Source organism: Buceros rhinoceros, unplaced genomic scaffold (assembly GCF_000710305.1).
Source record: "Buceros rhinoceros silvestris isolate BGI_N320 unplaced genomic scaffold, ASM71030v1 scaffold7125, whole genome shotgun sequence".
NCBI lineage: Eukaryota > Metazoa > Chordata > Aves > Bucerotiformes > Bucerotidae > Buceros > Buceros rhinoceros.
In genome coordinates this window covers 1,718-13,454 of record NW_010413325.1, presented here as the reverse complement: position 1 = coordinate 13,454, position 11,737 = coordinate 1,718, and the positions used below count along the sequence as shown (strand labels likewise).

At 48.0% G+C, this 11,737-nt stretch overlaps 1 protein-coding gene across 1 annotated transcript; it reads right to left on the bottom strand.

The window, feature by feature from the left end:
- Positions 1–377: 377 nt before the first annotated feature.
- On the bottom strand, positions 378–8,203 carry TGFB3 (transforming growth factor, beta 3; the record flags this gene model as incomplete). Its single annotated transcript, XM_010136678.1, has 6 exons — positions 378–842; positions 3,203–3,356; positions 3,929–4,100; positions 4,927–5,034; positions 6,528–6,657; positions 8,040–8,203. Coding segments are annotated over 6 exons (887 nt in total), but the record flags the coding sequence as incomplete, so codon positions are not given.
- Positions 8,204–11,737: the final 3,534 nt, after the last annotated feature.

The following is an 11,737-nucleotide window of genomic DNA, read 5'->3' as shown; positions in this document are numbered from 1 at the left end:
TCTGCCCACCCTCGGCAGGCTGGCTGGGAGCCTGGCAGTTTGCATTTAGAAACTAACAGCCAGGATCTGGCAGCTGAACTTAAGAGGTTCGGCAGATACAGAGTTTCATTCGCAGGACTCCTGGATCACAGCTCGGAGGAACAAAAGTCTAAGTGTATCTATGAGCATTTCTCGCAGCAGCTTCCCTTCTTGGTGCATTTTCTTTCTCTAAGGAAAAGTTTCAGAGTTTCCTCCTACAGGAGAAACCTTTAATTCTTCAGATCAGTGGGGAGGGCTGAGATCCTAAAATAGCTAGAGCTAGAACAGAAAACATCTCCCCACTTCCACTCGCCCTTTCACCTGCTCTTTCTCGTTCTCCTGCTTTCCCAGCTCAGCCACCCAGCATTCACATACACAGTAGTTCCCCCACTCTTATCCTTCTCTTCTGCACTAAGTGTCCAGCCATTTTGGAGAGTGTGGCTTTCTTGTCACCAAAGTAACTTCCAGAAGGAAATGACATTGCCAACAAGACCAAGAAATGTTCCAGAAGAGATCCCCAAGGGCTGCCAGACCCTAAGCCACAGGGTTTGACACGTTTTCAGCACGTATAGTCTCTGGCCCCCAGTTCCTTTTGTGTTAGCCTGGGAGCAGTAGAGTGGGTCCTGACAGTTTCTCTCTTGGCTTTGGGAGGGCCAGGGTGCCTTTCAGCTGCATTTGCAGGATTTCACCACCATGTTGGAAAGCTGCTCCACTTTGGGGGTCCTCCCAACATAGTACAAGATAGTGAGTGGCTCCAGGTCCTGGGGGACACAGCAGGGTGAAGCAGATGCCTCAGGGTTCAGCGTGTTGTATAAGCCCAGCACCTGCAGAAACAAAAGTAAACGTGGTGACAAATCAGGGATACAGTTAAGTTGTTTGACGACAGGACTGCAAAGCCAACAGGCCTCTAGGTTTTTGGACCATGCCCATCAGAGAGTATTTCCTTGAGGTAATACTCCCCTGCCACTTCCTGATCACAGCCTGCTTCTAAAGGGTCTCATCTGCCCTGGCCTGACTCTTCAGCCTTTTTTTTTTTTTTTTTTCCTGTAGTAGCCTTGCTCTGTGTTGGATGCCTAGGGGCTGAAGAAGTGCAAGTAGTTGTCTCATCTCTGATTTGGTATGGTGGATAATGTCACAATTTCTGCTCTTAAGAAGGCTGTGTGTAACCAGCCCGGGGCCACTGTCTTGGGTTCCATTAAATAAACCAGAAGAAAGAACATCAGTGCTGCTTATTTCAACCAGCTAGCACTGGATGGATGCCAGTGCTCTTGAGCATCCACAGTTCCCTGCCAGCTTTGAACTGTCTGATGCTTTCTCTCTCCAGTCCATCCTCCAAGTCATTACACTACAATGGTGGAGTCAGGAGAACGTCCTGTGGGACCCCCGTGGATTTTTCCTCCCAGCTGGCCCCAGCCCACAGATGACTGTACACTTCAACCATGTAACTGCTACAGAACAGTTGCCATATTTCTTGCCAGAGGTGGCTGCTTCTCAGCAGTGAGCAACTTCTTAAGTTGTGAGGCCAAAACATGATCTCACCTGCACTACTGTGGTCTCATTAGTGATCATCTGGTATAAATGACAGGGTCTGGCACATTGTCTTCTAACTACTTTACAGTCTTTGGGGATGAGAGGTGCTAAGGAAACATCCTATTCTATCATCCAGATACACGTAATTGCAGTGGTTTTGGTAGAAGCTCTCTGGGATACTGAGCAAAGTAGCCCTGGCTGTACCACAGCGGTGCCACGTGCTCTGGGACCGCTCTCCTCAGATACAGTAGGTTTAAACAGACTGGTGAGAAATCTTTCACCATGTTTGTTCCAGGTGGTGCTGGCAAGCTGTCAGCAGCAATATTGTTCTAAAAGTTTCTTGGATTATTCAACTGACCTCAATGCTTGATTGTTTCCTTTCTTGATCAAGAAAGGAACATGAGGGACCATTCTCAAACCTCCTTTCTCTCACACTGATTCAGTCCAGTTATCTACTAGAGAGCTTCTCAGGACAACCAGATGGTAAAGCTCTATGCCCATTACTCTTTCAAAGCTGTTCGTTCCCTGTTCGTTCTTGTCCTTAACACCCAGCATCTGTTCACTCCTTCATTCCCACAGACTGACTGTTCCCACTGATACTAGTCGTTGAGCTCCAGTGAGCCTTGCTGCTCTGCAGACTCAAGCTGTCGAGAAAATGTCAGCATCTTTTCTGCAATATCATCTTTACCTAGTTATCTGTTCTTCAGCCGAATCTGCTTTTTCCAGTAACTAAAAGGTGAAGCCCAAAGCTAAGTTATTAATGAGCTGCTGCATTGTCTGGATTGCTGCCTTTTCTCTTCTGAGGACAGAAGCGCAGGATTTTCCTCTGGCTTTTCTTACTTCTACAATGGACTACCTGCTCCTTAGGCTGACTTCTTCCCTTGGTACTTCTCCCATGCCTGTCCTTTTATTTTCTTCCACTCTAGACAGTAGCCAGGCTCAGGTGGTATTCTTCCCAAAGACTGCCTAGGGTACTCATATTAAACAAGGTTATGCTTAAGTTACCTAAAGATACTCGCCACTTTTCACATACGAGCCTCGCTGCCTAGTAGGTTCCTCCCTGCCATAGATTTGTTGAGATTTATACAGATAGAGAGGATGCCTGTGCAGAAAGGAGAGATTACTGCATGGCTGTGTTCACTTCTGAACATGGACACAGATTTTCCTTCGTTTTCGGGCTACAGCTGCCGCTGTGGTAGCAGATGGCAGCTGCGTGCCATGGCATGACAGTTTTGCTGACAATCTGGCACAGAGCATAGAAAAATCCTCTGTCCAGTGCAAACTGCAGGAGAAATTTAGGCCAAAGATAATTATCAGAGTTGATGTTTCATCTGAACAGTTCAATTAATACTCTGGACATCACCAACTAAGTATGCTAAAATGATCAATCCTGCTGTTTCACATCTTATCCAAGAGACAGCATCATCCTCCTCCTCAAAATTTGGCTGGAAGCATAGTCTCAGTATTGACTCCAAAGGATGCACATTTTCCCACTGAACCACCTAGACTCTTTTCTGCAGCTTCTTTGGGCATTTTTTTTTACAAATATTGATCTGAATTGCTTTGATGCTTTAAAAACACCAGATATGATCAGACTTAGGGGGAAGGGGGAGTCACAGCCACAAGCCCTGACAGTACAATATACTGGATGTACCGTGCTGTGAGTGGTGTCTGCACTGCGGAGGTATGGACAAGGGCCTGAACAAAAGTTAGCAAAGTAGCCTTTAGGCTCGTGGACCCATTTCCAGCCAAGGTCCTGTCGGAAGTCGATGTACAGAGGACGCACGCAGCAGTTCTCCTCCAGGTTCCTGAAACACAGTAGTGAAAGACAGCGCATCTAAACAGGGGCTTTGTATGTGATTATGTGCTGAAGCTTCCTGAGCAGAAGGACTAGTACCAGCAGTGCCCAGTGGGACGTGGTGTTTGTCTGCACCAAGCGCAGAGGAGCAGCACAGGCTAGCAATGCCGGGCAGCTCAGCAGCCTGGCATTGCTTGTACCCGCTGGCATGCTGCTTGACCACTGGCGCAGGGAAGCAGCACCCCGCTTGCCCACAGCAGCGCTTGGGTCCTCTCTGGCACCTGGAGCTAGCAGGGAGCTGTCATGGGTCCCTTTCCAGGCTGTACTCCAGGAAGTTGCTTGCAAGTCTCCCTCTAGCCAATGGCTCAGACAAATGCACACAGTGATTCTGCTGAGCTAGCCAGCAACCCCTTCTCGGACCTCGAGGAGCAGCTGGCTGAGCTGTGCTCCTTCTGTAGCCCCTGTGGCACCACGGTAATCCACAATCCCCTTGAAGGGCTCTGCCTTTCCTGGTGGCACGAAGTCTCGCCAGGCTTTCCCACCTCAGGCATGGGACCCGGTAATCCCAGGCAGGATTCTCACCGGAAACAGTAGTTGGTATCCAGGGCCCGTTTCTTTCTCTGGCTTCCTAATGCTGGGCTCTCCAGCCGATGTGGGGGTAACATCATCAAGATGAGGTGCGGATTATGCAAGTCCTTCTGCTTCTTCAGGCGCCCCAAGTCACCACGGCCATAGTCATCCTCACTATCTATGCCTTTGGAGAAAAACAGAATCCGCAAAGAAGAAATCAGTGTGGAAGTGGAGGATGAAACAAGAGTTTTCAGTGCTTTTAACACTCTCAAGCCTGCCCTTGAATCATAGTAAAAGGGATTCAGGCACCACATCCGCTTTCTCTGGGACTTCTTCCCTCACAGGACCCCGTCACTTCTGGTGAATCTGACTGCCATAGGGCTGAAATAGAGGCTTATGGACCACCTGTTTTACCATTTGCAAACTGCTGGTGGGGCCATTAATCCATTCCACTTACTCCTGGCTTCGGTCCCAGGAAAGGCCGAAGATGAATGGTTTGAAGATGTCAGATCACTGGCACTCTGGAGAACAGCCTTAGAAATGGAGCCTGTGGGGGCCAGTGGCTGCAGACCAGGGCTGCAAGCCAGGAGGTTCCAAGTTCTTAGGCCAGCCAAGCCACTGACTGTCTGGGCCACCTCACACAGGATGCCTGACTTCCTTGTGTTTCAGTCACCCTAACTGGAAAGCAAAGCCTCCAAGGAAATCTGAGAAGGCATCAAGCTGAACTCCCAGAGAGACACTGAAATACAAAACGATTCCTTTCTGCAGACACTCATGCAAAGCCACTCAGCCTCACTTTCTTCCATTCCTAACCTCCTAACTTTCTTCCATTTCTAACTACAAAGTGGATATACCCACATAATTGACATGCAAACCCAGATGTGTATGCTTTAAGACAAATGTTATGCAACATAAAACGCTCAAATATGCAAAGCAAGACCTCATTTTTTCTTTAGATAATTTAGGCTTTCCTTTCCCCAACAGCCTCCCCTAACCCAGCTCTTTATCACCTTTGAACTTGATCTCCAAGACCTCGTGCAAATTCTCCAAGATGTCCCCATTGGGCTGAAAAGTGTGGCAAGGACAGTGTATGCTAATTTCCAGGCCGAGGTTGGTCTCTGCAAAGAAGATGACTCTGTGAGAAAGTTTTTCTCAGCGGGGACAGATCCTGGCGCAGGGAAGTTTCACTGAGGACATGTACCGTGGTAATTCCTAGACAGTGAGTCAGTCTCAAATCAGAGATGCTATCAGAGTTGGTGAACAGAATCTACCTTGAAAAAGAGAATGGGAAGCAGAATCTTGCAGCTTCACCTGTGTCAAAAGCCTTGCTCTTGCTACAAGAAGCTTCCTGGGCAGGTGAGGAGGGTGCTTCTAGTATTCAGCATCCAGAACCATTTGTGAGCTTCAAGAAGCTCCACTGGAAAAAAAAGTATTTTGAAGAGCTGACTTGTGGTGTCTGTGTTAAATCTGTTTTGCCATTCTCAGTACCTGTCTACTCTCTGGCTTCTGGTTACTGTCTGAAGGACGATGGACAAGTAATTTCACTGGAAACGTTTTTCTCGGCAGCTGCAACCTCCTGTTTTGTTGAACTGCTAGTGGTCTAAGTCACGCAGACCTTCCAGAGGCAAGTCTACTTTCATAATAACTTCCTGTATCAGTCGTGCTGTGTGGGCCTGACTAAGGAACATAAGGCTTTTATGAGAGCTCCGTTTTTATGTTGTGTCATGAATTAAAACATCTGGCTCTCTGGGGCACTGACAAGGTGCCTAGCACCTTTTTTCTTAAGCACTATATACTCTGTGATGTCTTGTCAGCTAGTGTGCCTGCCCAGAGCTCGCTGCAGTTCCAGCCCTGAACTCCAGCCATCAGAACACAACTTCGATTGCTTGCAAAAGGAGCAGAGTACAAGCTCACGGCTTACCCTTCCAGGGAGCAGCTGCTTGCCAGTACCTGCTCTCCAGTTTTCAGTGGCACCTAGCTTCTATCTGTGAGGCTGTGAGTCATGGTGTCTATGCCCCAGCTGTGAATGGGGTCATTGTTCTTGCTGGGAGCTGCCCCATAGCTATCTAATGGGCTGCCCAGTGGTGGCAGAGGTATGTTCACTGCAGTGCTAAAGCCTCCATCTGTCTAGGTGTGTCATCCTCTGGTATTTCCTTACCTTTATACCTGCCAAGCTGTAAACAGCTAAAGAAACCAGGATCCTTGCTGGTTTTTTCCCTACTAGATTTGCTGTAGTCCCCATGAAAATGAAACCAGAGCAATCCTCATTTTCTGTGTATTACAGATTATAGTTTAAACAAGCAGAGGAGTCCCTCCGGGCTTAGAACTAAATAACCAAAAGAAGGTCCAGCATCTCTCAGTAAAAACAATTTCCTCCTCCAGAGGATGAATCCTCATTCTGACTCAGCCTGCAGAGCTAGTCAGAAGGGACTCCAGGACAGAGCTAGGAGTCTAGCAAATGCGGTGTACTGAGGTAACTCTCTGGGGGAACGCTTGTTTTCAGGTTAAAGGAAGCTGTCCTCTACGTGAGCCCAGCTCCTGGAAAAAAACTGTCACCACCAATCCACATTTCTATGGATGCCTTGACACCTGGTCCTGCTAAGACCCCTACCTCTATGCAGAAGCCACTCACGCACAGTGTCGGTGACGTCGAAGGACAGCCACTCAGGGGAGCCCCGTGTCTGCACATTCCTGCCACTGAGGTAGCGCTGCTTTGCTATGTGCTCATCTGGCCGAAGGACCTGCGTCAGAAGGAGTGGTAGAGAGAATCAGCCAGTGCTGTGCATAAGGAAGGGATAGCCTTGGGTCTCTTTTCTTCCACAGCTTGCTAAAAACTAATTCCGAAGGTTGGTCCCAGCAAGTGAGACACCAGGAATAACCTGGCATAGGGGAGGAGGACATGCTTCACAACCAACCTGAATTCCATCCTTGTTTTGGGGCACATATCTAGAGGCAGAAGCACAGTAATTGATATAACGGGTGGGTTTGTTTCTGTATATACCTGTGGAATGTGGGTCTGGGCAACCTGATCTAGTAAAAGATGTCCCTGCTCACTGCAGAGTGTTGCACTAGATGACCCTTGAAGGTCTCTTCCAACCCAAAAATGCTTCTATGGATTTCAGAGTAGAACCGACGGTGGGCAATAGAGCATCTTGCCACAGATCCCTTGCCCAGCAAGCCCTCTGAATCCTACACTGTGGCATTTTTGTGTGTCCTCACTCTTCAACTTCTATCAAAACACACCAGGGCTAATCAGGTTTGCAGACCTCTTCCCCTGATCTGGCATCTCTTCCTGCTTCCAGACAGCCACAGCCTGTGCAAGGTGTTCCTGCAGGACCCCAGGTTAACTCCACAGAGCACTGAACCTGTGGAGAAGCTCCAAGATTGCTTCCTTGACAACGGTGTCATCTGGTGGAGAACTGCTCTGACCTTTGAGGCTGAATTCCACAAAGCCCTCAAGAGCTAGCAGCCATAGGACAATTTTAGCTGCTCTTTTACTGCAAAGCAGACAGACACCAGCCTGTGGGAATGTGCTGTCTGGATGATAACTGTACCATTAGCTGGGTGATCCAGCCCAGCTGGAACCAGACCTGATTCTGCCAGAGGAGTCTATGGGTTCAAACCAAACTCCAGATAAGTATACGAATTATAGCCCTGAGAAGCTGCTGCTGACAGGAACACTGAAAGCAAGCGTTAGTTTTTTGGTACATCGGTGACAAGACAGAGGGCTCCATCCACTGGATTAGCACCAGTTGTTCTGCACTAGCCAAAGGAACAAAACTGCGACAGGACCTAGGCACGCAGATGTGACAGAAGGGTCAGGGCTGCTCCACTGTGGAGAGGCTCACCTTCCAACCCCCTTCTCAGGGCAGCACAGAGCTGAAGGGTGCACCATGCCAGGGTGCCCAGAGCAGCCAGCTAATGGGAGTGGAGAAAGGACAGCACCACACTGCAAAAGGGAAGAAAGGTGACTGAATCACTGCATATGCTGGAAGGAGCCTGGCGTACAGCGTGAGATTTCTCTCTCTCTCTTCTCTGGCCCTGCACATATTAATCGAGGCAACCATTAAGGAGCCACGCTATTCTAGGCTCAGGCACAAGGGCAAGTGAGAAGAATACTCACCTGGAAGAGCTCAATGCGCTGCTCACTGCGTTTGGAGCTCGGGTTTGGCACGCGCAGCACCCGAAACTCAGCCCGGAACAAGTTGGTGCTGTTCTTCTCTGCCGAAGACACATTAAAGCGGAACACGTTGGAGGTGACACCTTTTGGACAAATGCCCAACTCATCTAGGAGAAAGATGGAAAGACTGAGAACCACAGGTCAGAAGGCCAGGATCTCAAATAAATATTGTTTAAGAAAGAGCTTTCCAGCCGACCATTCAAACATCTTACCACCTGTGGATGGCTATCTAGCTAGAGATGACACAGGATGAATTCACTCAAATTTGGTCTACATTGCAACATTTTGAAAAATCTTCCCACTACTGCCACCATTATTTCAGGGCTACAAGCCAGAGACTCAGTAGATATCAACCACAGTATTTTTAGTATTATGTCTTCTAACTCTGTTCATTAGATGTTGCTAATGCTAAGTTTGCTGCACCCAAAATGATGTCCCTAGCCAAGGCAGTGGGGCAATCATCTCATTTGCAGCTACTGGGGCCCATTCCCAACAGCTATGATGGTGTGACTCTGCTCATGCTGGAGACATGAAGCCACGTAGGAGGTGATTCCATTGCTGTCGAATCTTAGTTCTACAAACTTTGACAATGAAGGCTAGCCTAGTGTCTACAAAACATGAGGTGTGGAAGACATTATGGGGCAGTGACTATTCAGTGTGCACTGACAGAACTGGGTTTTAAGATCAGTTCTCACTTGCGACCTGGAGAAGGAATTGATGAATAGTACTAGATAGAGCATTCTTCAAGGACAGAGTAATAGTGCTGAAAGGTCTGTGGAGATCAGACACACGGGCAGGAAATAACGCAGCAATTCTCTGCCTTGATGTGTGCCTGTTGAACATAAAAGTACATTTCAGATGCCCAAAAGAGAGTAGGTAAAAGCTACGAGTTCCAAAACAGACTCCTCAAGAGAAAACAAGCCTCTCCTCACTGGAACCATTTAGATCCCATGGAAAGTCTTCATCATCGCTGTTGTTCCTCTCCTATTCACCTCCATTAGCCTTCAAGGCTGTAGCATCATTAAGGCTTCCTGCAGACAAGACACAGCAGTTCTTGCTCTTGCTACATCCACATGTAGGTCCTAGAGGACCTCTCATATGACCTCCAACCATTGTCCAGTGCAACATGGGACTCTCACATCAGCTGATATTTAAATTGTTTTTAAACAAAACAAAACAAAAAGGAACAAAGAAAAACTATCACCTGTTTCCAGCCTGTCACACAGGCTAGAAGCTCTAGTGGAAGTAACCTTCAAGGTAGATTCCTGAGGCTGGCCCCTCTCTTTTCAACACCACCGCTACCTCCTCAGGAAAACAGCTTCTGAAGGTTAGCTAGTGTGCCTGAGCACAGAGGTTCACCTCCAATGCCGTGTTCTGCTTTGAGCAGCACTGATGCACTTCCAGAGTCATTTCCATGAAAATGAAAGTTGTTTTCTTGTGCTACACTCAGATTCAGCAAGCAGGAGCCTGACAAATTATAGGGATGTGTTCTTAAGGTGCTGAAGTATTACTCAATAATCTAATGACCAGATGCTCACACTGGGCTTTAAATGGAGGAGGTTTTGTCATTTGTACTACTGAATGGAACGGTTTTCCCATACAGGAAATTCTCTGGCTGCTATCAAGGAGGTGGATGTTCAGTAACCCCAGGAGACCAGACCTCACCGCAGCCATGAGCTGCTATGCTCAGCCCAACACGCAGTGCAAAGAGTACACCAAGCCACAGCAGGGCATCCACTACAGGGGCTCCACCTCTGAGGCCAGTTCTAGGTTTTATGGTACAGCAGAAACCACAAGCTCCAACCTCATTAAATGCCCAAAGGCATCTTCCTGGCTGAAGTCTAACACTGCTAACTGTCCTAGAACTAGTCTAGGTATTAAAACTGTGTAAAACCCCTGTATTAAACCCCTTAAGCTGTTTTGCACTCCTGGCCCTATTAATAGTGCTGTTAACAGCCTGCCCTTCCATTGCAGGTCTGACTGCCTGTCCACAAGGGGTGTCCCTGTCATCAGAAATTCCTTTCTACTTCAGACCAGCAGTCAGCCTAGCCCCGTATCTGCTTCCAACAGTAGTGCTTTATCTGATGATCCATTTAGAGACTGCAGATCAGATCCTACATCACAGTGCAAAGGACAGTCAAAATAATTTATTACCATAACCTTAAGATTTTTGGCTGTTAAGCAGCCACGCTGCTAAGAGATTACTGTATCTACTGTACTTCACCTGCTGTCCCAACACTACCTTCTACCTACTTATTTCACCAGCAAGATGCTGCTGTCTTGGGAGACCTTCCTAGTGGAAATACTAATAGCTACATTCCCTTCCCTAAGAAGTTTCATGTTCCTTTGTACCCTGGTAACAAGAATTTGTGATGGGGACATGGAGCTGCATTCTGTGTTTCTCTCTGAATGCTGTGAGGCTGGAGACTGCTTCTCATAGCAGGGTGTCCAGGATACAGGTCTCACTCCCCGTAAACTGACTACTTTGGGGCAAACTACTTTTTGGAAGAGGTCACAGGTAAGGGAGGCGAGGCGAGTTTTCAGGGAACTTGGTCCGGTCCCAGACTGGAATCTGGACATGTCCACCTACCAGCACAGAACAAAGCCTGGATGCAATATTCATGCAAGTTCTTCCAGAGCGTAACACTCAGTGGCTGTAACCAAGCCTGGAGACAAGGAATCTGTGACAGCCTGTGCACCCACGCCAGGCTATGTCTGACATGGACTCTACCACTACTGTGGAGCCCAGACACATTGACTGCACAGACAATGAGACCAGTAGCCTTTTAGCACAGACAACATGATATAGGGAGCAGGTTCTTTTGGGAGCTTCTCTCTTCCTACTACTGCTCTCAGTGAGGTTCATGTTCTCCACATGCTGCCAGTCCTACACAGCTGCTGTTTCTGGCAAGCTCCATGAAGGCTGATGGCTGCGCGGTTAGAGTTTGATGCCATGGAAGGGCAGGCTGTCTGTGAGCAGGTACTGCCTCGCTCCATACTATACCACTGATACTTCAAGGCGTTTCATGCCAAAGCTGTATAACTTTGGAGAAAAAATTCATCCTTCTGGAACTCTGCAGGCAGCAGGTTTGGAGGGAAGAGCTGCTTGGCCTCAGTGACCCATGGCTTTAATTGCCTTGTCTCTCAAGCTGGCTTGGGAAATAGCATCTACTTTTCCTCAGGAAGGTAAGCAAAGTCAATTGTAGGACCATGGCAGATGCTCTCTCAGCTTGAATCTAACCAAGTCAGTGCTTACGGGGGTCTGAAACCCCATGAGTTTTAGGAGATTCCTGAAGTGAATGGCCAGTCAAGGGCAAGTTATGCTCTGAAAGTCCCTTATAATTCAGGCAGCGTGCCTGAGAGGCACCGCTGAAAGACCATTCCACGAGTCACCAAACAGCTCAGAGTAGGGATGGAGAACCTGGTCCTGAATATCCTTTCTGCCTAGAGGGATAAGCTTCTCCCTGCTGCTACTTTTTGCTCCTCAACTCTGCTCACTTTCGGGACTTAAGTCTATGAGAAGGAGTTCTCTGAGCCAACAAGCCACTTGACTAATAGTTTGGAGCTAGAACAGTTCATGTGCATCTGAGTGTGCGTGCACACACATTTCAGACTTGTATCATCCTCAAAGTTCCCTCCAT